Source organism: Odocoileus virginianus, chromosome 6 (genome assembly GCF_023699985.2).
Source record: "Odocoileus virginianus isolate 20LAN1187 ecotype Illinois chromosome 6, Ovbor_1.2, whole genome shotgun sequence".
Taxonomy (NCBI): Eukaryota; Metazoa; Chordata; class Mammalia; order Artiodactyla; family Cervidae; genus Odocoileus; species Odocoileus virginianus.
This window is the reverse complement of record NC_069679.1, coordinates 58,511,313-58,538,838: the sequence shown is the minus strand read 5'-3', so window position 1 is coordinate 58,538,838 and position 27,526 is coordinate 58,511,313. Positions and strand designations below refer to the sequence as shown.

The 27,526-nt window shown below is 37.8% G+C and overlaps 1 protein-coding gene across 9 annotated transcripts in view; it reads right to left on the bottom strand.

Moving 5' to 3' along the window:
- KIAA0586 (KIAA0586 ortholog) overlaps positions 1-27,526 on the bottom strand; it is a 119,981-nt gene that overhangs the window by 33,869 nt on the left and 58,586 nt on the right. For 5 of the 9 annotated variants that reach the window (XM_070469412.1, XM_070469404.1, XM_070469410.1 and 2 more), the window contains 5 exons: positions 27,068-27,321; positions 25,827-25,903; positions 17,948-18,082; positions 11,748-11,922; positions 438-595 (listed from right to left, as the gene is read on the bottom strand). In XM_070469412.1, coding sequence (XP_070325513.1) covers positions 438-595; positions 11,748-11,922; positions 17,948-18,082; positions 25,827-25,903; positions 27,068-27,321 — 799 coding nt within the window. The remainder of the gene's footprint in view (positions 1-437; positions 596-11,747; positions 11,923-17,947; positions 18,083-25,826; positions 25,904-27,067; positions 27,322-27,526) is intronic. The other 4 variants (XM_070469406.1, XR_011488325.1, XM_070469408.1 and 1 more) reach the window with 4 other exon arrangements.

Sequence of the window (27,526 nt, the reverse complement as noted above, 5' to 3'; positions counted from 1 at the left end):
CATGAGCATTCTTTTTTTTACATCTTGGAGAGTATCCTATTTTTTCAGTACACAAGAATTCATGAATTTTAATATAATACATATTTACTGAATACCTACTATGCACAAACTACTAAGCTAGTTATTGCATGGGAATATAGAACATAGCTATCTACCTAGGTAACAGGCATTTTTATATACATTATTTCTAATTTTTAATTTAAAGACGAGGAAATTAAAGCTTAGAAAAAGGCTATGTGTGTGTTCAAGGTCCCAGCTAGGAGTTGGATAAGCTAAGATTTATAGCCAAGTTTAAGTCAGTTAAAAAAAAAAGAAAAAAGGAGGCAAGATTTGAGGCTGTCTGATTCCAGAGACTCTGTTCTTGACAGTGTACCCTGCTAAGGCAATACTGTTAGCATTCTGATTTAAGTAGAGTAGAAGTATTATTGACTGGGTACCTGAGGACCGTGCTCAGCGGTTTCCGGTGATTTAACATCACTTTCTTGTGCTGTCACAAGTGTCGTGGGAAGAGTAATGTGAGGATCTGGCTGCAACTCCAATTCTCCCAAACTCATTGGACCATGACTAGCACATAAATCTTCATAAACAGCATCTGCTATCAAATATGTAAACAGAAAGTTAAAACAAACTATTTCTTAAAGGAAGAAAAATTGGCTAAAATTGCCAATATTTCTTACCTGCTGAATTAGAAACAGAAATACTTCAACAGAAAATGCCTGTCACCAAGACTTCATTGCAATTAAAACCAAAGATCATAGCAAATTCAAAAAGTACCTATGTTCAAACATATCTATGGATTATTTTAGGGTCCCAGTCAGCAAGTTGTTTATGCAGCCCCACATGACACCCACTCTTACATACCAAGTCCCAACCCTCTAGAATACCTTTTCGATCAATAAAAGTCAATAGAATACTTTCTATCTAAAATGTAATCTTATGAAAGAAATCAAAGAGGACACAAACAGATGGAGAAATATACCGTGTTCATGGATTGGAAGAATCAATATTGTCAAAATGGCTATACTACCCAAAGTAATCTATAGATTCAATGCAATCCCTATCAAACTACCAACAGTATTTTTCACAGAACTAGAACAAATAATTTCACAACTTGTATGGAAATACAAAAAACCTCGAATAGCCAAAGTAATCCTGAGAAAGAAGAATGGAACTGGAGGAATCAACCTGCCTGGCTTCAGACTATACTACAAAGCCACAGTCATCAAGACAGTATGGTACTGGCACAAAGACAGAAATATAGATCAATGGAACAGAATAGAAAGCCCAGAGATAAATCCATGAACCTATGGTCACCTTATCTTAGACAAAGGAGGCAAGGATATACAATGGAAAAAAGAAAACCTCTTTAACAAGTGGTGCTGGGAAAACTGGTCAACCCCCTGTAAAAGAATGAAACTAGAACACTTTCTAACACCATACACAAAAATAAACTCAAAATGGATTAAAGATCTAAATGTAAGACCAGAAACTATCAAACTCCTAGAGGAGAACATAGGCAAAACACTCTCCGACAGAAATCACAGCAGGATCCTCTATGATCCACATCCCAGAATTTTAGAAATAAAAGCAAAAATAAACAAATGGGACCTAATGAAACTTAAAAGCTTTTGCACAACAAAGGAAACTATAAGCAAGGTGAAAAGACAGCCCTCAGATTGGGAGAAAATAATAGCAAACGAAGCAACAGGCAAAGGATTAATCTCAAAAATATACAAGCAACTCCTCCAGCTCAACTCCAGAAAAATAAATGACCCAATCAAAAAATGGGCCAAAGAACTCAACAGACATTTCTCCAAGGAAGACATACAGATGGCTAACAAACACATGAAAAGATGCTCAACATCACTCATTATCAGAGAAATGCAAATCAAAACCACAATGAGGTACCATTATACGCCAGTCAGGATGGCTGCTATCCAAAAGTCTACAAGCAATAAATGCTGGAGAGGGTGTGGAGAAAAGGGAACCCTCTTACACTGTTGGTGGGAATGCAAATTAGTACAGCCACTATGGAAAACAGTGTGGAGATTTCTTAAAAAGCTGGAAATAGAACTGCCATATGACCCAGCAATCCCACTTCTGGGCATACACACCGAGGAAACCAGATCTGAAAGAGACACGTGCACCCCAGTGTTCATCACAGCACTGTTTATAATAGCCAGGACATGGAAGCAACCCAGATGCCCATCAGCAGATGAATGGATGAGGAAGCTGTGGTACATATACACCATGGAATATTACTCAGCCATTAAAAAGAATTCATTTGAATCAGTTCTAATGAGATGGATGAAACTGGAGCCCATTATACAGAGCGAAGTAAGCCAGAAAGATAAAGACCATTACAGTATACTAACACATATATATGGACTTTAGAAAGATGGTAATGATAACCCTATATGCAAAACAGAAGAAGAGACTCAGATACATAGAACAGACTTGTGGACTCTGGGAGAAGGCAAGGGTGGGATGTTTCAAGAGAACAGCATCGAAACATGTATATTATCTAGGGTGAAACAGATCACCAGCCCAGATTGGGTGCATGAGACAGGTGCTTGGGCCTGGTGCACTGGGAAGACCCAGAAGGATCGGGTGGAGAGGGAGGTGGGAGGGGGGACTGGGATGGGGAATACATGTAAATCCATGGCTGATTCATTTCAATGTATGACAAAAACTAGTGTAATGATGTAAAGTAATTAGCCTATAAAAAAAAATAAAAAATAAATAAAATAAAATTTTAAAAAAAAAGGAAAAAAAAAAATAAAATAAAATGTAATCTTAAAGCAAAGGACAATTTCCTGACTATCAAATGTTGGTATTGCTTAGCTCTGCTCTGTAGATATTTTTCTTCAATCAAACTCCTCTTTTCCTCATTCAAATGACATCTCAATCAAATCAATAAAAAGAAGACAATATGAACAGAAACAAATATTTATCTAATAACATCACTGTACATTTATATTGCACTTTAAACTCCAAGCACTTTCACATACATGATCTCACTTAATTTGAATCTCACAATCATTCTGTAAGGTAGGAAGATCAGATAATTTTATAACTGTCTTTCACTGACAAAGCTAAGGCTCAGGTAAGTTAACCAACTGTTAAAAAATCAGAATTCTAGTTAAGAGGTATACAGCAACTAAAATCCTCATCTTTCAACTCCTACTCACTGTTCCTTATTTCACATTCTTGCTAAATTATTTTTCAGAAAATTCTGTTTTTCCTAATTAATGGTCATTTTTTAAATATAGTACAGCATGGTCTATCTCATTTTAATCAATAGAAATAGAACTGAAGCTCTACACAAAAACTCAATTGTTTCAAATGAAATGATATTTTAAGACCTCACAGATATTATATTTTCCACTTACAGGTAGTCTGTTGAAAATTTCTTAGGTATAGCAAATAATTACTCTCTATTTTTTTACATTAATCTATATTTTTAGGTAAGTGAATGTCGCTCAGTCATGTCTGACTCTTTGCAAACCCATGGACTGTACAGTTCATGGAATTCTCCAGGCCAGAACACTGGAGTGGGTAGCCTTTCCCTTCGTTGGGATCTTCCCAACCCAGGGATCAAACCCAGGTCTCCCACATTGCAGGTGGATTCTTTATCAGCTAAGCCACAATAAGTTTTACATAAAGTTATAAGAAAAACTTACAACCGGACAGGGGAAGAACTTAAGTAGGTAATTCACAGAAGAGCAAATCCAAATAACCATCAAATATAAACTCACCAGGAGTCAGTCATACGTTTATACTTTAATTGACAAAAATAAAAATGGTAATAAAAATAATATCTGGCAGGGATACAGGGGAAAGGTTGTAATATATTACTGATAAAAATAAATCAGTTTAAAATTTTAAGACAGCAACTTGGCATAACTATTTTAAAATTTAAAATATATTTTCCCTTGGATCTGTTATTTCTGGGAAACTACTCCCTAAATATAAAATGCAGCAATATGTTAGTCTATGTTGTTGTTGCTGTTAGTCACTCAGTTGGGTCCAACTCTTTGTGACCCCATGGACTGTAGCCTGCCAGGCTCCTCTGTCCATGGGATTCTCCAAGCAAGAATACCGGAGTGGGTTGACATTTCCTTCTCCAATGTTAGGCTATACATGAGTGAATATTTACTCTAGCATTGTTTATAGTGGGGGGAAATGGTAATAAAGTAAACATTCATCAATAGAGCAATGACTGAATAAATTACTGGAAATCCACACTGAAAGGTTTTATGCAGTCAATAAAAAGAATGAATTTAAGTAATACTAGTTGACCTGGAGTAATTTCCACAGGGTTTCCTGGATGAAAACAAAACTCATGACATAATCTCAACTTGAAAAATGACAACAAATGACAACAAATATACACATATCATATGTGTGTGCATATAATTATATGCAGAAGGAAAAAAAAACCTAAAAGGTTACATATCAGAATCTTAACATGTGTTACCTGAGGTAAGGCATGAAGTGGGACAGGAAAAAATGTGAGGAGGAGGGGTAGTTCAAGAACACTCAAAAAAAAAGAATCTATAATTTAAAGTAATATATAATATAATCACATTTTATTTTTATATAAAATGATATGTGGCTGACACATGGGTGTAAAGAAAAAAATTAATTACAAAGACATAAGACACTGTGATAAAAGAAAAAAATTATATGTAGAAACCCAGAAAGTGTATAAACAAACATCTCCCAAAAGCATTAAAAGTGCATAATAACTTTCCGCTCATAAAACACTCTCTCACTTAACCTTTATTTACTGACTATGCTACATTCTCTGCTAGAGGACAGAGCTATGACAGCAGACAAGATAAAGTCCCCACTCTCAAGTGAGATTACAAATCAGTGTGATAAGAGCAACATTAGGCAGGTGACATTAGAGGACAACACAGAGAGAATATTTGACGGTATCTAACTCAGTGATAGGAGGTCAGGCAAGGATTCCATGACAACAATCACAACAATGTTGAATTTGCTACATCACCTCTAAAAATTACACTCATTGAGTGTAATTATGTTAGTTATCCCTTTTTAAGAGAGATGGTCAAAGGATTATTCCATTCAAGTCAAATTTAATTTAATTAATTATAATTTGAAATCCTATTAAAATCCCTAATTTTATTTTTCTAGAATACTACTGCTTTGAAAAAGCAGCCATGGCAGACTTTCAGAGAAGACCAAGTCTGCTTGAATTGCTGGTGCCAGCAGCAGCTTTGGTTCTTACACGTCTAGTAAGTTATTCCATTACTTGTATGAAACCCAAAGGCACCTCAAATTCCACTCATTCTTATTTCCTCCTAATTCTATCTTTCCTCCATATCTCCTCTCTCCCTCAGTGAATGGAGATACCAACTATCAAATCATTTTAGCCAGAAACCTGGAGATTTCTTAGATCTTCTCGTCTTTTGCATTTCTCATATCCAAACTAAGTCTTGTCTACTCTCCTTCTCAAATGTCCACCAAATCTCCCTTTTTATATTTCACTGCTGCTCAATCATGACTCACCAAGTTTACTATAATTGTCTCAGCTAGAGGTTCCTTGCCTCCAGCCTTAATTCTCTCCAATCTATCCATCGCACTGCACCTCACATGTTTTTGCCAAAGAAAAGGCAAATTTGATCATTTCACTCATTTATATACAATCCTTAATGGATCTGTGGATATTATAAAACATTCAGAATTGTTAGAAATTCACAAATGACTTTTCCATGGGAATAAATATAAAGCAAGATTGGAATTATTTTCCATTTACACCCCAATAAATCTCTAATATCTTAGAGTAAATCCAAAAATCACTTGATGTTATCATCTACATCTACCTAGTTTCTGCTTATTGGTCCAATTTCATTACATCCTAAGCTCTGAATCAGTAATAAAGTACTTACATTTTCCTGCTTAAGTTTCTTTGTCTTTTCAACTTTATCCCCTTGTCTTATGTATTCTGCCACGAAGGTTTCTCCTACACTTACTACATAGCAAATGCCTATTCATCATTGAGAACTCATTTCAAGTAAGCTCCTCACATATGATGTCTGTCTTGATTGCCCTCCCCAGATACAACTGACCTGTATCCCCCATCCTACTTGGACTGCTTTACAATAACCACAATAACCTACTGCCTGTTTTTGCTTTCTCATATACTATCTCTACTAGAGAAAAAATTCACTAATAAGGTGTTACCAGGTTTTATGTTCCTACCACCTAGAATATGCTTAGAGCAGAGCAAGCAATCAAAAAATATTTTCTGAATAAGTAAATGAACAAACTGGAACATGTTTATCACACTTCAGAGTCTGGCTAATTCCTCTAATATTCAGTTTCACAGTGGCTCTTCCGGGAAACTTCCTCTGAGCCCTCATGCGTGGGTTATTCCTCCTCTGCGCTCCCACAGCAGCCTGTGTTGTTGCATTAATCAACAATATTATAATTGTTGTCTCACATTATCCTACATGAGTTTGTAAACTCTCTGGAGAGCAGACATCTATTACCTCTGTCTCTCAAAACCCTTATTTAGTACCAATACAGTGCCGGTACATGCAGGTATTCAGTGCATTTTCTGAGTAAAAGTGAAAGCGAAGTCGCTCTTTGTGACCCCATGGACTGCAGCCTCCTAGGCTCCTCCGTCCATGGGATTTTCCAGACAAGAGTGGGTTGTCAAGAGTGGGTTGCCATTTCCTTCTCCAGGGGACCTTCAAATGAAGAGCTATAATTGGTAGTAAATCTCAGAGTCCTCAGAGTTTGTTCAAAACACCAGTTCACATTTTGGGGTTCTTAAGACAATTCTTCAAACCTTATTTAGCATCTTTTTGTTATTCAACCCAACCTGAGAGCCTCAGAATTAGAAACAGTGGTATAGGACTACGAGTTGCAAATAGGATATCTTGTGAAAATGAGCAGAGGTGGGGACAGGCAAAGTAAGAACAGATGAGCCTCTGTAAACAAAGCTATTAGAAATCAACATGAAAGGCATGAGATTAGACAGTAGCAGAAATAATGATACACGGGACACATTCTTCCATAATAACCATTCAGTTCAGTTCAGTTCAGTCGCTCAGTTGTGCCCGACTCTTTGCGACCACATGAACTGCAGCACGCCAGGCCTCCCTGTCCATCACCAACTCCTGGAGTTTACCAAAACCTATGTCCATAGAGTCAGTGATGCCATCCAACCATCTCATCCTCTGTTGTCCCCTTCTCCTCCTGCCCTCAATCTTTCCCAGCATCAGGGTCTTTTCAAATGAGTCAGCTCTTCGCATCAGGTGGCCAAAGTATTGGAGTTTCAGCTTCAACATCAGTCCTTCCAATGAACACCCAGGACTGATCTCCTTTAAGACGGACTGGTTGGATCTCCTTGCAGTCCAAGGGACTCTCAAGAGTCTTCTCTTTTGAACACCACAGTTCAAAAGCATCAATTCTTTGGCACTCAGCTTTCTTTATAGTCCAACTCTCACATTCATACATGACCACTGGAAAAACCATAGCCTTGACTAGACGGACCTTTGTTGACAAAGTAATGTCTCTGCTTTTTAATAGGCTGTCTAGGTTGGTCATAATTTTCCTTTCAAGGAGTAAGCGTCTTTTAATTTCATGGCTGCAATCACCATTTGCAGTGATTCTGGAGCCCAGAAAAATAAAGTCAGCTATTGTTTCCACTGTTTCCCCAACTATTTCCCATGAAGTGATGGGACCAGATGCCATGATCTTAGTTTTCTGAATGTTGAGCTTTAAGCCAACTTTTTCACTCTCCTCTTTCACTTTCGTCAAGAGGTTCTTTAGTTCTTCTTCACTTTCTGCCATAAGGGTGGTGTCATCTGTATATCTGAGGTTATTGATATTTCTCCTGGCAATCTTGATTCCAGCTTGGGCTTCCTCCAGCCCAGCGTTTCTCATGATGTACTCTGCATATAAGTTAAATAAGCAGGGTGATAATATACAGCCTTGACGTACTCCTTTCCCGATTTGGAACCAGTCTGTTGTTCCATGTCCAGTTCTAACTATTGCTTCCTGACCTGCATACAGGTTTCTCAAGAGGCAGGTCAGGTGGTCTGGTATTCCCATCTCTTTCAGAATTTTCCACAGTTTATTGTGATCCACACAGTCAAAAGCTTTGGCATAGTCAATAAAGCAGAAATAATGTAACTAAATACTTAAAACAAGAGGGACAAACTAGTCCTCTATAGGCACCTTCTTTTTAGGCAACTGTGTGTAATTTCTGGTTCTATTAAATGTATTTGAGAAGGTATCTTTACCTTCCCCAAGCATTATTAAAGAGATTAACAGTATCATGTGTCAAGCATTGTGCTAACTACTTTATATGCAAGAGCTGACTCATTTGAAAAGACCCTGATGCTGGGAAAGATTGAAGGCAGGAGGAGAGGGGGATGACAGAGGATGAGATGGTTGGATGGCATCATCAATGGACATGGGTTTGGGTGGACTCCAGGAGTTGGTGATGGACAGGGAGGCCTGGCCTGCTGCGGTTCATGGGGTCACAGAGTCGGACACGACTGAGCGACTGAACTGACTGACTTACCTCTAATAACCTTATGAGGCAGATACTGTTTGTGATAAGCAGCTTCCACTACAGCCCCCTAACACTTGTCTCCTGGTATTCAGACCTTTCTGTAGTCCCCTACTATATTATTCCAGGATTGGCCTTTGCTATCAACTGAATGTGGCAGAAGTGATGACATGGTTTTAGGTTATAAAAGACACCATGGTTTCCATCTTGGGTGCTCACTGTCTCTCAGATCATCCACTCTGGGAAAAGTGAACTGCTACGTCATGAGCAGAATAACAGTTAGGCTCATGTGGTGAGGAACTGAGGCATCTTGCCAACAGTCACGTGAATGAGCTTGGAAAGCAGATCCTCCAGCCCCAGTTGAAGTCCTTAGATGATGGCAGCTCCAGCCAACAGATTAACTACACCCCCATGAGATATCCTGGGAACCATGCAGCTAGGCCACTTCTAGATTCATGGCTTTCAAAACTGTGAGAGATAATAAATATTTCCTGTCTTATCTGCTAAACTTTGGGGTAATTTATTACACGGAAATAGATAACTAGTACATTAATATTATCTGTACTTGATAGATGAAGAAACTTGGGCTCAGAAAGATTAAGTTACTTGCCCAAAAATACAGATCTGGAATTTAAAATGATTTCTGAAACTTCAAAAGCTCAAGCTCTTAGTCACTCTGTTATACTGACTCATCTACATACTTAATCTAATGCCACATTCAGTTCAGTTCAGTCGCTCAGTCGTGTCTGACTCTTTGCGATCCCATGAATCGCAGCACATCAGGCCTCCCTGTCCATCACCAGCTCCCGGAGTTTACCAAAACCTATGTCCATCGAGTCAGTGATGCCATCCAACCATCTCATCCTCTGTCGTCCCCTTCTCCTCCTGCCCTCAATCTTTCCCAGCATCAGGGTCTTTTCAAATGAGTCAGCTCTTCGCATCAGGTGGCCAAAGTATTGGAATTCAGCTTCAACAGTCCTTCCAATGAACACCCAGGACTGATCTCCTTTAGGATGGACTGGTTGGATCTCCTTGCAGTCCAAGGGACTCTCAAGAGTCTTCTCCAACTCCACAGTTCAAAAGCATCAATTCTTTGGCACTCAGCTTTCTTTATAGTCCAACTCTCACATTCATACATGACCACTGGAAAAACCATAGCCTTGACTAGACGGACCTTTGTTGGCAAAGTAATGTCTCTGCTTTTTAATAGGCTGTCTAGGTTGGTCATAATTTTCCTTCCAAGGAGCAAGCATCTTTTAATTTCATGGCTGCAATCACCATCTGCAGTGATTCTGGACCCCTAAAAAATAAAGTCAGCCACTGTTTCTATTGTTTCCCCATCTATTTCCCATGAACTTATTATTTTTTTCAATTCAATTAAATAAATATCTACAGAGTACCTACAAGTAAAAATGTACTGGACTTCAGGTAACCAGCTAGGTGATACCATGAGGAGGGGCTGAATAGGATACATCCTAATGGATTTTATTCTGTAATAATTCAGTAAGTACTTCTTTGTTCACAAGTACCAAGCAGCTCTCAAGTGATCTGTGAGAGCCATCTAGTGTCAATTATATTTAATCACAATCTGCACACTTAGCTGGATACAGATATAGAAGTTGTATTTTATGATACTTTGAACCCTAATTTAAAATACTGTAAAAAATTAATACTCTTACTATGTGCATAAAATAAACAATGCAAATATTAACTTATATTTATTCCCATGGAAAATCCAGTATTGAGGGTCTCTCATTTCTGAATGATAAGGTGTTTGCTTAATATAAAACTGAGAGTCTAAATACTATACACTAATGTATTTCTTTCTGATTTCTGGCAAATCTGTATGCCTCCAGAAGTTCTTTTCATTTAAGAGACTACAATAATGAACATGAGATTATCAATAAGTAAGAATATAGTTGATCCTCATTACTCTGAAGATTTCATTTCTGCAAATTCACCTGATAAAATTTACTTGTAACCTTGAAATCAACACTCACAGCACATGCAACTTGTGGACATGCATGCATGCATACAGCAGTGAAAACCTGAATCACCCTACACAAAACTCAGCAGATGAGGCTAAACAGAGGCTGCTCTGCTTTCTTATCAGCTCTTACACTGTGAGCAAGTATTCTTTTCTGTTGTCTATTTAGTGACAGGTTTCCCACATTCTTATATATTTTGCTGGTGATTTTGTTCTTTAAAATGGCCCCAAAACATAGTGCAGAAGTGCTCTCTAGTGTTCCAAAGTGCAAAAAGCTTTGATGGGCCTTACAGAAAAAACATATGTGCTTGGTAAGTTTCATTCAGGAGTGAGTTATAGTGCTGCTGCTCATGAGAATCAGTGTTAATGAATCAACAATGTATATTAAATAAGTGCCTCTAAATAGAAACATACATAAAGCAAGGTTATATGTTGTCAAAAATGTTGTATATATATTAATAAATATAATAAACATAAATATAAGATACAGGCTCATAGGAACCTAACCCCGTATTTCCGCTAGGAACAGTGGCTCAGCATTTCCTAATTCAGTGTTTCTGGTGACTCTATTATAGGACCTAAGTACTGCAGATAATGAGAATCAACTACATATACCAGAAACTGATATTCTCTATTCTGCTCTTATTCTCAAACTGTTACAGCAAAAAGTTTAGTTAATAAAGTTTCAGAATAACACCGAGTGTACTGAGTTCTGAGTCAGAAACTCCTGCAGCATAAAGAGTGAACTTCTACAGTGTTACTGAACTAAACACTGTCTACACAAGATGTGTTCTCTGATAGTTTTCGTGTGCTAGTTATATTTTTCCCAATATACATTAAAACAAATAATATCACTACTAAAAAATCTTAAGTAGGCATACACATATTACCAAAACTATCTAATGTCACACCCAGAGATTCATGTACCAATGACTGTTACATGAATCACATTTGGAGAAACATTGCTATATATAGAAAAAGTCATTATCAAACTTTTCAATTATGAATACCCTTTTAAATAAAGAAGGTTTGCAAGCTTCTACCTAAAACAGTTATGCTTTTCTTAATTCCAAGTAGGAACACTACTGTAGATTATAATACAAAACAGAATACAGCATTCAACATGAAAACAGTACAGAGTGTGATGGGATTCAAAGTAAATATTCTAACAGACACTACATCAGGAAGGAGTATTTTGGTGGATACCTGCAACTGTGTCACATTGCTGAGATGATGGCTTAAGAGCACATTTTTCATCTGAAGACTCTGCCTTAGCCACAGGTTGCTGCACATATGCGGAAAGTCCCATGAAGATGTTCTCTGCTGCTGCTGCTGTCAGCCTCTGTCCTTCACTAAGCTCACCCACACTGTTTTCCAAGTCCTGTAAAAAGTAGAAACCATTGTTATAAACATCACGTTAAAACAAAAAATATCTGCCAAATGCAGAAAAAGAGACACAGATGTATAGAACAGACTCTGCTGGGAGACTGTGGGACTCTGTGGGAGAAGGCGAGGGTGGGATGATCTGAGAGAACAGCATTGAAACATGTATATTATCAACTGTGAAACAGAGCGCCAGTCCAGGTTTGATGCATGAGACAAGTGCTCAGGGCTGGTGCACTGGGATGACCCAGATGGATGGGACGGGGAGGGAGGTGGGAGAGGGATTTAGGATGGGGAACACATGTAAATCCATGGCTGATTCATATCAATGTTTGGCAAAAACCACTACAATATTGTAAAGTAATTAGCCTCCAACTAATATAAATAAATGAAAAAAAAATCTGTCAAATGTATCAGGATGCAGACCACCTGATTGCTTGAAAAGTATTTTAGAAAGTGCTTATCAAGCCACATACACATTACATGAAAGTTAGTTTAATAAGATACCTAAGTGGAGGCTTTGTTTTTCTTATGAAGTATTTTTTATGAAGTTAAATACCCATTATCTGTTTATTCAACCTCCAAAATAGACAGCAATAAAACACACCAGAAAATTTTTATTATTTAAAACACTAAATGCTGGCACACAACCTAAACTGTTTATACAGTTTAAAATTAGAAAATAGAAAATTTACCTCTTGTTCTTTCTGAATGAAAATCAGCTAAAGTTGTTAGAATGAAATTTATAATGAAACACTTGCTGAAAATGTACAAAAAGTACAAATATGCTTCTTTACCAAATATATAAAGTAAAAACTTTAAAAATGATGTGTTAAAATTCTTTCTGTGTTAAAAACTAGATGACCTAATCACGAGCACATGTTGTGACTAATTCATGAGTTTACTAATCAAGAAGTGAATAAAAATTCCAATATATGAAGGCTCTCATTTTTTTATTTAAAAGGATTTTAATTTCAACCAAGGGTTTTTTTTTTTAAACTAGAATATATGAAGAAATCACTACTGAAACATCTTTGATGACTGTTGACTACAAAATAAAATCTAACTGCCTAGCTCATCATTCACAATTCTCTACAATTTACCCTAATTATCCTCTACAGATTTATATTCTGTAATCTGACTTTTCTTAAAGAATATCAATGGCTCGACATTCTTTAAACAGGAAAAGATTATTTTTCAATTAATATGAAATCCTTGAAGATTCTTGGGTAAAGTTCAGGATGACGGCAGACACATTTCCTTAGAAATATTTCACAGGGCCTATATTACTCTACCACTACCATATCAATGTTGTGCAATATACAGTACCTTCTCTTTGATGAACCAATTTTCAAGGGTACTTGTAATTGCTAAATTACCTAACACCTTAATACTCCATGGAAGATTTAACTTCCCTATTCACAAAATGCTCTAATACCACATAAGCATTTATCATTTTTATATTATACTCAAATCTCAGGCTCATGTCAATCTAAGTTAGTTTATCTATAATCTACAGTAGTACACTATTCCATCCACATAAATGTACAAAATGCAGTTCTGTCCTCAGACTACTCTCACTGACCAGATGCTCCCTCTGGGCAAAGAGTAACAACAAAGAACAACTACTATTTTCTTACCAAAGCAGTATTTTAACTTACAAATATATCATTATTACTAGTTCTTATTACAAACAAATGTTTAAAACATAGGAGAACATGTTTAATGTCACTGTTAATCAGACTGGCAAAAATTTAAGACTAAAAATACATAATGAGGTGTCAGAATCTCATAAAGCTGAAAAGCAATGCTTTAGTGTCTATATATGGACAGGGAGGCCTGGCGTACTGTGATTCATGGGGTCGAAAAGAGTCGGACACGACTGAGCAACTGAACTGAACTGAACTGAGTGTCTGTTTAAATTATAAATGCCTGTGCCTTCTGAGTAATTCCACCCCTCATTATCTTCTATCAGTTCAGTTCTGTTCAGTCACCCAGTCGTGTCTGACTCTTTGTGACCACATGGAGTGCAGCATGCCAGGCCTCCCTGTCCATCACCAATTCCTGGAGCTTACTCAAACTCATGTCCATCGAGTAGGTGATGCCATCCAACCATCTCATCCTCTGTCATCCCTTTCTCCTCCTGCCTTCAATCTGTCCCAGCATCAGGGTCTTTTCAAATGAGTTGGTTCTTCATATCAGGTGGCCAAAGTATTAGAGCTTCCACTTCAGCATCAGTCCTTTCAATGAATATTCAGGACTGATTTCCTTTAGGATGGACTGGTTTAATCTCCTTGCAGTCCAAGGGACTCTCAAGAGTCTTCTCCAACACCACAGTATCAATTTTTCGGTGCTCAGCTTTCTTTATAGTCCAACTCTCACATCCATACATGACCACTGGAAAACCACAGCTTTGACTAGAAGGACCTTTGTTGGTAAAGAAATGTCTCTGCTTTTTAATATGCTGTCTAGGTTGATCATAGCTTTTCTTCCAAGGAGCAAGCGTCTTTTAATTTCATGGTTGCAGTCACCATCTGCAGTGATTTTGGAACCCAAAAAAATAAAGTCTCTTACTGCTTCCATTGTTTCCCCATCTATTTGCCATGAAGTGATGGGACCAGATGCCATGATCTGAGTTTTCTGAATGTTGAGCTTTAAGCCAACTTTTTCACTCTCCTCTTTCACTTTCATCAAGAGGCTCTTTAGTTCTTCTTTGCTTTCTGGCATAAGTGTGGTGTCATCTGCATATCTGAGGCTATTGATATTTCTCCCAGCAATCTTGATTCCAGTTTGTGCTTTATCCAGCTCAGCATTTCACTCAATGTACTCTGCATATAAGTTACATAAGCAGGGTGACAATACATAGCCTTGATGTACTCCTTTCCTGATTTGGAATCAGTCTTTTGGTCCAAGTCAAACTTCTAACTGTTGCTTCTTGACTTGCATACAGATTTCTCAGGAGGCAGGTAAGGTGGTCTGGTAGAGAGGCAATTCCTCATGGTGCAAAAAAGGATTTTATTCTTTTCATAGTTTGGAGAAAGAAAAATTGGAATCAGTCTAAAAATTCTTCAGTAGGAGAGTAAACTAGGGCATACTACATGGTAGATAAAAAGGATAGGTATGTCTTTTAGGATTTAGTTAAATTTTAAGAATCAGATGGCAGAATAACACACATACATACGTCAAAATTATCCACACATGAGCATACACAAACACATGTACAAATATTTAGATGCTTAGAAAAAATCTGCAAAGGATAATCTTCCAACTTCTGGGCTTCTGGTCTAGCCAAGATGACACACGTTAAGGCTGCTGCCTGTCCCCAGAATGCTGGAGTAACTACAGAAGTGAGAAGAGCCGTGGATTCTAAGAATTAAGTAAAAACTGTGAAAAAACACTGGGAGAGACCAACTGCTAGCTTGACCTGGTGTGTGTGGGGAAAAAAGGGCTGCATCCTGTGGAGGAGGGTGGCTACAGGGGGGTGCAGTGAGATGAATGAATGATGTAAAGAGCTGCTGTCATTTCCTCTTTCCCTCATTAACTGGAAATCATCACTGCTTGCCCCTTAACCTTAAAGATCTTGGCAACAATCTGGGCTGCAGACACTAGTGCCCCAGAGTAATGGTATCAGGGAGCATGAAGGCCCAGTTGGGGTCAAAAGTTACAGGTGACATCTGACCAGGAACCCATGGGGATTCACTCCTCACTCTGTCCCCCTTTGAACCCGAGGACAGGAATACAAAACCTCTCAAAGAAACTTCTTCCTAAGGGTTTTAAAGACATAACAACCATCAGAAGAACTGAATGGTAGAGTACCGGCAAACAGCCATGGTCACCATCAGGAGTGGTTCTGTGCTGCCTGTGAAGCCCCTTCCTGGGGCTCATTACCTTGTCTCCTTATATTCACTTAAACAGACCATGGCCTGATTTTAGTCCTTACCCAATACTGATTCTCAGACAGAAGAGCTTATCCTACTACCCCCACCCTGGCCCCGGAACATGAGTTCATATAACAAAAGAAACAAATGTTAAAAAAAAAAAAAGTGAAAAATATTAACCATATACATATATGCACACAAAAGGAATAAAGAAAAATACTAACAATGTGAAGCAAAAGATCATTAAAAAAAAGACAGAAGTGAGAATATCCAATATGAATAATATAGAAGTCAGATAAACATAGGCTAATGAACAAACCGGTGGCTGGCAGATCAGATTGAAGAACTCTCCAAGCAGAGAGTAAAAAAGACTGAAGAGATAGAAAATCTAAGACACAAACAGAAGCAGAAGTATTAATATCTGGAAATAAGTTTTAGCCAGAGAGGGAAGAAGATGAGAGGAAGAAAAAATTGAAAAAGTAGTAGAGATAAATTTCCCAGCATTAGAAAGATGGAAAAGTCTGACAACAGAATGAGTAAATGAAGCAATATTGTTGTTGGTGGTGATGGTGGTTAGCCATCCAGTTGTGTCCAACTCTTTTGCGACCCCACAGACTGTAGCCTGCCAGACTCCTCTCTCCATGGGATTTCCCAGGTAAGAATACTGGAGTGGGTTGCCATTTCCTTTCTCTCAAGCATTTTCCCAACCCAGGGATCCAACCTACCACTGAGCCACTAGAGAAGCCCAATCAATATTACTGATTTCCAAAAAGAAGGAAACAGGGATTAGTTAGTGGAGTTTTAAAATTATGCTGACATTTCTGCTATTTTCTACTATTTTTTGTTCCACTTGTGTGTCTCATTTTCTCTCTCCTTTATCTCTCAGATTTCTGGTCTCTATACTAAGCAGCTTGGTTTCTAGAGTTATGACAGCACTTTCTCAAACTCAGTAGCAGCAATTACAAATAATATCTTTCCAGTGAAATAAATTTTTAATCAATAGCTAAAAAAGCTGCAGAAAAATTAGTTGTTTTTCAACAAGAAGGAATAAGTTAAACTTACATTTTTTTTCTATTACTAAGTTCCATATCTTTTTTCCTCTATCTTTCCTAAGCATTTAAACCTTTAAGAATAAAAATTAATAGAAAATAAAGCTACCATCTCCTTGGATGATATATAGAGTTCAGATCTACAGTTCATCTAAAGACAGTTTCACACTTATTCAAGCAAAGACAACCAAGCACAACAGAAAGAATACTAAACAGAATCAAGAACCCAAGTCCCACCTCTATCATTGACCAGCCTGAGTGACCACACTGTACGTTTCCACTTAGCATTTCCTTAGGCTCCTTAATGTTTCAAACAAAATTCAGTATCTTCCCCACAAAACCTGGCACTCTCCTCTCTGCACTTCAAAGTCCACAACTACACAAGCACAACTTCTCTTAATCAGTGACCAGTTACTGCCAATTCCACACTCAAATTTAAATCTCTCTCCTTTCCATTCCTACTTAACTGCCTTTGTTCCTGTTCTCGTTCTGGACTACTCCAATGGTGTTCTGACAGACCTCCATCTTTCCCTCACTTGTCCATGGCTCCTGATGCCTTCTTAAATATCTTAACTTGTGAATCCCTTGCTCACAATATCTTAAGGGACTCCAATGGCCTTACCCTGGCCTACAAGGCTCTTAACGATTATCTGGTTCAATCTACTTCTCTAGCTATTTGATCAGTTACTGTATGGTAGAGTAACTGTTTAAGCTCTTTTTTCCCTACAGGACTGTAAGCTGCTTAAAAGTAGGGATCCTGCCTTAACATCTTTGTATCTTTTCTGACGCTGTGCCTGGCATATCATAGATACTCAGTAAATGGTTGCAGAAAGAAAGAACAAATGACTGATCCCCACAAACCATTTAAAAGGGCTTCAGCTTGTTTCATCTGTAAAATATGAAGTTTAGAACTGATGGCCTAAATCCCTTTCAGTTGTAAAAATCATAACTCTATGGTTTCAGGTTAAAGTTACTACAAGACTGATCCCTGAATAAGCTGAAGTATTAGCATGCTTTAACTAAAAGTACGAATATTTTTGTTATCTTTTTCTTGTATTTAGATCTAACAGAAAAAATAATTAAAGTTAAAAAGTACCTCTGAATGATATACGGCTTGCTGTGAAACTAATGATTCCAGGTTTTGTTTAGCAAGAAGAGAAAGAATTGCATCAGCATGAACTTTTCTATGGGGCATCCTAATCACTTGTCCTTCACTGGGAGGATCATCTTCCTAAATAAAATAAAAAGACAATACAATCAAAAAACAAAAATTAATCCCTCAAACAATCACATTTTTCATATTAATAATTCATGATTCATAAAACTTAAGTCATTAGAAATATGATCATATTGGCACTTTACAAAAAGAAGATGGACTCTTTACTATCATTTAGATCTCATTTCTATTCAACTATACTAAAAATCCTTTGTGCTTGCCTCAAATATAATCATCAGTATAAAATAATTTGGTTACATTTGAACTGGAGATTTACTATAAAAGAGGAAAATGAGACCTTCTGTCTCATGAGACTGAGTGACAGTGATTCATAAACATTTTATACAGGACCGTCAAGTTTTTTCTCTCACAGTCTCCTGCTTCTTGTGGATGCAGCACCCAAAGTTGTGCCCCAGTGTGGCAATGGGGGGTGAAGCACCGCCGCAAAGGTGCAACCTGGACCCCAGGCAGAAATGAAAACCTATGGACATATGGTGAGGCACCTACAGACCTTTGACTGCCCCTGTGCCTTTGTGCTGACCTCCAGTGCTTTTGAGGGGGCAGGAAGACCCAGCTTAGACTTCTTGGCACCTCAAAATAGACCAGTCCCCCAAATGAAGGACAGTATAGGCCACAGAACCAGAAAACTGGATTCCTTTGTAAACACCAGTATTAATATAACTTTAGACTCCATTAATAGTAATCTTACCTAAGTATCTTATGTTTAATGAAATAAAGTTTACTAACTCTGGAGCACAAGCCTTTATCCCCCAGGTGTACACAGGTAAACGCCTACTGATTCACAACTTCAAAGTTAGTCTCAGTTTTTTAAGATTGTATTTCTGCATGTGATTCTGTCATAAATTTGTAGCATATCTGATTTTAGGCTTAGCAAAAATATTGAAATTAATTAGTTTTAAATGCAGAAAAAAAAAGATGTTATAATTTAGTCCTGGTTCAGGCCAGCAATTTACTTTGAACAAACTCATTAAACATGCTTGGCACCAAGATGCAGTTCGAAGAAGGGATAAAAATGCCATAATGACATATGAAGCAGGGCAAATATTAGTTTAATGCTTCTCTGAAAATAAACACTTCTCCTTTAGTCTTTCCCCCAGTATTATTTTACAAAAGTGATTTCCACTCTCTTCAGAATAGATTCAACCAATTACTCATAATAATTACTTTTAGAAAAGTAACTGCCCTATTAAAATCTTATCAAAATGCTCCTTCATTATTTCATACTCCCACATATAGTAGAAAAAACTGTTTTAACACATTTTGAACAAATGACTCTCCAGATTAGGCATCTTTTATTACTGTGTCTTCAATAGTGTAAAGATGCTATATGGCATCTTTCATTTTTTGTTTGCTGGACTTGACAAACACCAGCCCCTTGCAACTCAAGCTTTAGAATTCAGATAGCCCCTATCATAACTCAAAATTTACAGTTCTTAGCTTGACAGAACTTAACATCAGGTTTCCCTGGTGGCTCAGATGGGAAAGAGTCTGCCTGCAATGTAGGAGACCAAGATTTGATCCCTGGGTTGGGAAGATTCCCTGGAGAAGAAAATGGCAACCCACTCCAGTATTCTTGCCTGGAAAATCCCATGGATGGAGGAGCCTGGCTGGCTACAGCCCACGGGGTCGCAAAGATTTGGACGTGACTAAAGCGACTTAGCACATGTAGCTTAAGTTGACAGCTTAAAATGAGAGGCAAAAGTATTATGTATCCACATAAAAATCTGTCACTATTACAGCTATGTGACACAAATAAGTGATTTAACCTCCTTCAACTCAAAGTAAAATGAGTACTAACGTATTTTTAACAAAGGATGTATATCATCCTTTAAGATGCTTTTTGAAAATATAGAGGTTAAGGCTTCTAGCCGCCCACACACATACATGCATACCACATAACGCTCATGACCTACTGAATCCACATATCAGAGGGTGCGGCCAAGGACACAGATTTTTAAAAGCTCCACTGGTGAATTTAATACACAGTCGTACTTTACATCACTTGAATGGGTTGCTTTAAAGAAATTCTCGCATTATGATTGTAATGGGATAGAAGAACATGATGTTTCAAAAGTATACCAATCTCCTTGTTTTCATCATGATCATATACAATGATACAAATGAAAAGATTAATGTAACTAGCCTTCTACTTCCAGTCAAGACCAGAAACATCCACCTGCTTAAAACAACTAAAACATGGACAAAGTTGTGAAAAAATGCATTTCAAAACATGGAGCATCAGTTAAAAAAAAAAACAAAGATCCCTGAGAAATGGGAAACAAATCAAAAGAAGCCTAATGACGGCTCCAGCTCACGGCTTACAGGTTTCCAGTCTGTGACACAGGAGGCTGAGCTAAAAAGATGGAGCTGAAACTCCAGGAAAGCCAAGACAGCTAGAGTTCCTAAGACAGGCTGCTAGAAAAGTGAGAGCTGCAGAGAGAGAGCTCTGGAGAACTGCAGACGAGTCCCTTTGAGTATTAAGCTGATTACTGACCAGCAGATGCATTTGCGGCACTTCCATGAGACTGCAGGAACAAGCATCTGAGAAGGGACTGGATATGACAGTGCCTGATGTTAACTAACAGGGCGTGGATAATGGGCATTCCCACTGGCCAGGCTGGCAAACCCCAATACCGAGGCGCTGAGTGGAGTACACGAGTCTCCCCTCCACAGTGGGGGATGAGCAGCCCTAGACTGAGAACCACTGTGTACCGCCTAACAAGCCACAAAAGCAAGGCTCAAATGGATAAAACTGTCCCTCGGTACTTCGCCATCTCCTGAGCAATGCTCAGAAATATTTACAGTAATGTAAAAGTGAAGAAAGTGTCATGTCTGACTCTTCGCAACCCCACAGACTGCTCCCCACCAGGCTCCTCTGTTCATGGGATTCTCCAGGCAAGAACACTGGAGTGGGTTGCCATTCCCTTCTCCAGGGGATCTTCCCAACCCAGGGATCAAACCAGGGTCTCCTACATTGCAGGAGGATTCTTAACCATCTGAGGTATTAGAGAAGCTCGATATTATAAAACACATTATTCAGTTAAATATGAATATAATAAAAACATATTACTCAGTTAAATATAAACATAAGCATATTACTTACTATAAAACATATTACTCAGTATATTATATATTACTCAGTAATATAAAACATATTTACAGTAATATAAAACATAGAAGGAAAAGGTCTACACAAGATTTTGGCAGATAACTTAAAAAAAGTTCTTCTTAAAGATTAACACTTCAGTACTTTTGTCTTGAGAACTCCATGAACAGTATGAAAAGGCAAAAAGGTATGACACTGAAATATGAACTCCCCAGGTTGGTAGGTGCCCAATATGCTATTGGAAAAAAGTGGAAAAATAACTCCAGAAAGAATGAAGAGACGGAGTCAAAGCAAAAATAACACCCAGTCGTGGATGTGATAGGTGATGGAAATAAAGTCCAATGCTGTAGAGAGCAATAGTGCATGGGAACCTGGAATATTAGGTCCATGAATCAAGGCAAATTGGAAGTGTCAAACAGGAGATGGCAAGAATGAACATTGACATGCTAGGAATCAGTGAACTAAAATGGACTGGAATGGGTGAACTTAACTCAAATGACCATTATATCTACTACTGTGGGCAAGAATCCCTCAGAAGAAATGGAGTAGCCATCATAGTTAACAGAAGAGTCCAAAATGCAGTACTTGGTTGCAATCTCAAAAATGATAGAATGATCTCTGTTTGTTTCCAAGGCAAACCATTCAGTATCACAGTAATCCAAGTCTATGCCCTGACCAATAATGCTGAAGAAGCTGAAGTTGAACAGTTTTGTGCAGATCTATGAGAACTTCCAGAAATAACACCCAAAAAAGATATCCTCTTCATTATAGGGGACTGGAATGCAAAAGTAGGAAGTCAAGAGCTACCTGGAATAACAGGCAAATTTGGCCTTGGGAGTACAAAACGAATCAGGTCAAAGGCTAATAGACTTTTGCCAAGACAATGCACTGGTCATGGCAAACACCCTCTTCCGACAACATAAGAGAAGACTCTACACATGGAATCACCAGATGGTCAATACTGAAATCAGATTGATTATATTCTCTGCAGCCAAGATGGAGAAGCTCTATACAGTCAGCAAAAACAAGACTGGGAGCTGACTGTGGCTCAGATCATGAACTCCTTATTGCCAAGTTCAGACTGAAATTGAAGAAAGCAGGGAAAACCACTAGACCATTCAGGTATGACCTAAATCAAATCCTTACAATTACATAGTGGAAGTGACTAATAGGAATTAGATCTGATAGACAGAGTGCCTAAAGAACTATGGACGGAGGCTCGTGACATTGTACAGGAGGCAGTGATCAAGACCATCCCCAAGAAAAAGAAATGAAAAAAGGCAAAATGGGTGTCTGAGGAGGCCTTACAAATAGCTGTGAAAAGAAAAGAAGCAAAAGTCAAAGGAGAAAGGGAAAGATATACCCACTTAATGCAGAGGTCCAAAGAATAGCAAGGAGAGATAAGAAAGCCTTCCTCAGTGATCAATGCAAAGAAATAGAGGAAAACAATAGAATGGGAAAGACTAGATCATCTCTTCAAGAAAATTAGAGATATCACGGGAATATTTCATGCAAAGATGGGCACAATAAAGGACAGAAATGGTATGGACCTAACAGAAGCAGAAGATATTAAGAATAGGTTGGCAAGAACACACAGAAGAACCATACAAAAAAGATCTTCATGACCCAGATAATCACAATGGTGTGATCACTCACCTAGAGCCAGACATCCTGGAATGTGAAAGTGGGCCTTAGGAAGCATCACTATGAACAAAGCTTGGAGGTGATGGAATTCCAGTTAAGCTATTTCAAATACTAAAGGATGATGCTGTTAAAATGCTGCACTCAATATGCCAGCAAATTGGGAAAACTCAGCAGTGGCCACAAGACTGGAAAAGTCAGTTTTCATTCCAATCCCAAAGAAAGGCAATGTCAAAGAATGTTCAAATCACCACACAATTGCACTCATCTCACATGCTAGCAGAGTAATGCTCAAAATTCTCCAAGCAAGGCTTCAACAGTACATGAACCGTGAACTTCCAAATGTTCAAGCTAGATTTAGAAAAGGCAGAGGAACCAGAGATCAAATTGCCAACATCTGCTGGACCATTGAAAAAGCAAGAGAGTTCCAGATAAACATCTACTTCTGTTTTATTGACTACGCCAAAGCCTTTGACTGTGTGGATCACAACAAACTGTGGAAAATTCTTTAAGAGATGGGAATAACAGATCACCTGACCTGCCTCCTGATAAATCTGTATGCAGGTCAAGAAGCAACAGTTAGAACTTTGACATAGACTAACAGACTGGTTCCAAATTGGGAAAGGAGTATATCAAGGCTGTATATTGTCACCCTGCTTATTTAACTTATATGCAGAGTACATCAGGTAAAATGCCAGGCTGGATAAGGCACAAGCTGGAATCAAAATTGCCGGGAGAAATATCAATAGCCTCAGATATGCAGATGACACCACCCTTATGCCAGAAAGCAAAGAAGAACTAAAGAGCTTCTTGATGAAAGAGGAGAGTGAAAAAGTTGGCTTAAAGCTCAACATTCAGAAAACTCAGATCATGGCATTCAGTCCCATTATTTCATGGCAAACAGATGGGGAAACAATGGAAGCAGTGAGAGACTTTATTTTTCTGGGCTCCAAAATCACTGCAGATGGAGACTTCAGCCATGAAATTAAAAGACACTTGCTCCTTGGAAGAAAAGCTATGACCAACCTAGACAGCATATTAAAAAGCAGAGACATTACTGTACCAACAAAGTTCTGTCTAGTCAAAGCTATGGTTTTTCTGGTGGTCATGTATGGATGTGAGAGTTGGACTATAAAGAAAGCTGAGCACCAAAGAATTGATGCTGTGTTGTTGAAGACTCTTGAGAGTCCCTTGGACTGCAGGGAGATTAAACTAGTCAATCCATAAGGAAATCAGTCTTGAATATTTATTGGAAGGACTGATGCTGAAGCTGAAGCTCTAGTATTTTGGCCACCTGATGCCAACAATCAACTCATTGGAAAAGACCCTGATGCTGGCAAAGATCGAAGGCAGGAGAAAGGGACAACAGAGGATGAGATCATTGGATGGCATCACCAATGTGATGGACATGAGTTTGAGTAAGCTCTGGGAGTTGGTGATGAACAGGGAGGCATGGTGTGCTGCAGTCCATGGGGTTGTAAAGAGTCGGACACGACTGAGTGACTGAACTGAAAGATTAACATATAACTACCACATTATCCATCCATTCCTCCTTAAGGTATTTGTCAAAGAGAAATGAAAGCATATATATACAAAGACTTGCACACAAGTGTTCACAGCAGCTTTATTTGTAATAGTCTCAAACTGGAATAAACCCAAATGTCCATCAACAGGTGAACAAACAGTGGTACATCCATACAATAGAGTACTACTCAGCAATAAAAAGGAATGAACTATGATACAAGCTATAACCCAGATAAATCTCAAAATAATTATGCTGAGTTAAAGCAATCACACACACAAAAAGAATACATGCCATGTGATTCCTTTTATATAAATCTAGAAAATGCAAACTAATCTATAGTTACAGAAAGTGAATCAGTGGTTGGTGGGAGAGGTATAGCAGATGAGAATGATGAAAGATGAGAAGGAGGGACAATGAAAGGCACTGAGGGAAATTTTGGGAGTGATGGATGATGAGTATGTTTATTTTATTAACTGTGATAATGGCTTACAAAAATTATCAAGTAAGTTTTAAAAGCAACAGTATTAGCAATGCTTAGCAAAGACTATGGATAAATGTGGGCTTCACTGGTGGCTTAGAAAGTAAAGAATCTGCCAGCAATGCAGGAGACCCAGGTTCATTCTCTGGGTCAGGAAAGATCCCCTGGAGAACAGACTGGCTACCCACTCCAGAATTCTTGCCTGAAGAATTCCATGGACAGAGGAACCCAGCATGTAGTCCATGGGTTGAAAAGAGTCAGACACAACTGAATAACTAACAACACACATACACACATGCACAGATAAATGTAGATGAAAGTTGAGCACAACAACCCTTCCTCACTTAGGTTGTTTGAAAACATAAAAACTAAAGATTTCTATTCCTTAATAGTTTTCAAATGAAAATCCCTATTATAATTTCTGTGTGGTATTTACATTATATAACATATAACTTGATGTATATGTAAAAATACATTTTTAAATGCCTATTTTTTGTCTATAAAGCTAAATAATAACCAGGAAGAGTTAGTACCCCTAGGTCCTATTTCAGTAATTCTTTTAAAACTAACTAAATTCAACTATTTTTTTAGCATAAAGAATTATAATCATGATTAGGGAAAAATAACAAATACAAGTGAGTTGTTTTCAACATTGAAGGTCCTGCCTGCAACACTATGAAGGCATTTACAATATCTCCATGTGACAATGTACACTGAGACTTTCATTATCTAATTACATTAATTTCATGTTTCAACTACTGGAGCCACAGGGGTTAACAATAATTTTCTATTTATTCTTATGATTACAATAATGACATATATAGATATGATAATAAGATGCATAAGAAACTTTAAATTCCTTCATTCATTTTTTTTTAAATTTTATGACTATAACTCAAATATTTGAGGAAAAACCCTGATCAGCTGCAGCAAGTTCATCAGGATATCTTTTATGTCAGAATTCAAAGTGAAGTGAATCATTTCTTACCATTTCGAGGGCATCTTTCAAAGTACTGGATAAGCTATCATTTAGGCTTGTCAGATACAGTCCTTCATCTCCTAAAACTAGAAATTAAAAATGCAAAACTTTAGAAAAAAAAAGAAGCAAATTAGTAAATAATCTCACCATAAAGTTGTAAAACATTACACTTAAACAATAAAAATACTGACAAAGTTCATAAAGCATAATTCACAAGCTAAAACCCGTCTGCCAATGCAAGAGACATAGGTTTGATCCCTGGGTTGGGAAGATCCCCAGAAGAGGGCATGGCAACCCACTCCAGTATTCTTGCCTGGAGAATCCCATGGAGAGAGAGGCATGGAGGGCTAACAGTCCATAGGGTCACAAAGAGTCAGATGCAACTGAAGAGACTTAGCATGCATGCACATTCAGTCTCACCAGTTCTTTAAAAAGTATATTTTATAACAAAGATGAAGAAAAAAAAAAAAAACCAAAGATGAGTGAGATGTGCTTCACTTACCAGCTTGGCAGAAATTAAGAGCTATAAATATCAACTGGAACTATGAAACTAAAAAAGAGGAAATACTCCTATATACTATTGATACAATTAAAAACTGATTAAAAACTGATTCAACTTTCTGGAGTTCATGTTGAAAATGTATTGCTATTTTAAAGGTGCCTACTCTGACTCAGCAATTTCACTTCTAGGCACATATTTTAAGGAAGGTATCAATTATATATTAGATATATAATATATGTTCAAGGATAGTCAGTGGAGAGCTATGTATGGTATGAAAACACTGAAAACAATCTAAATGCCCACCAGTAGGGCACCACTAGATCAATGTAAACAATCTAAATGGCCAGTCACTGAAAAAAAGAGGTAGGACTATATGTATTAGTATAGGAAAATGTCCACAACGTATTTAAGGTTAAAAAAAATTCAGGTTTCATAACAGTATGTATAATATGACCCTATTTTTAAAGGTAACATACAAATGTATTTAGGTACCTATATACGCACATTTAAAAAAAGACTGGAAAGTATACCGTAAACTTTTAAGAGTGACACTTCTGGAAGGTGGGATTTATGAGGGAGATTTTAGTCTGAGGTTAAGGTTCAGAAAAGTTAACTTGCAGAGTCCATATTCTTTCTGCTATACTATGTTAAATCTTAAAAACTAAGTAAAAACATTTCACACAGAAAAGTATTACTTAGGAAGGATCATAATTTAACCAGTGAAATCAACTGACACAAGTTAACTTACTCTTAGGAGCCACTTTGTGACCACAGTTAAATAAGATCTCTCCTTCAGAGATGGGTCTATCTAAGGTTTCCGTCTCAGAGGCAGTAACACTCAAGGTACTCTCCACAGTGGAGGAACCTGAACTTGGCGTCTGTATGGGGGAAGGAGCCTTGATGCCAGCAGAGAGTGGCATAAGGGCAACTGGCTTTGGAGGAGCAAGCTGAGCAGGGAAGTCCTCGCTCTCAGGGTCTTCATCCTTGGCCACAGACATTACACTAAGAAGAAAGAGACATGGTTTGAATTTATCAGGTCGGTGAAGGCCGATATTCATTTTTATATAAGAAAATAGACCCAGGGATTTCCCGGGCAATCTAGTGGTTAAGACACCATGCTTCCACTGCAGGGGGAAAGGGTTTGATCCCTGGTCAGAGAACTAAGATCCCTCAGGCCACACAGTATAACCAAATAATATGAAAAAAA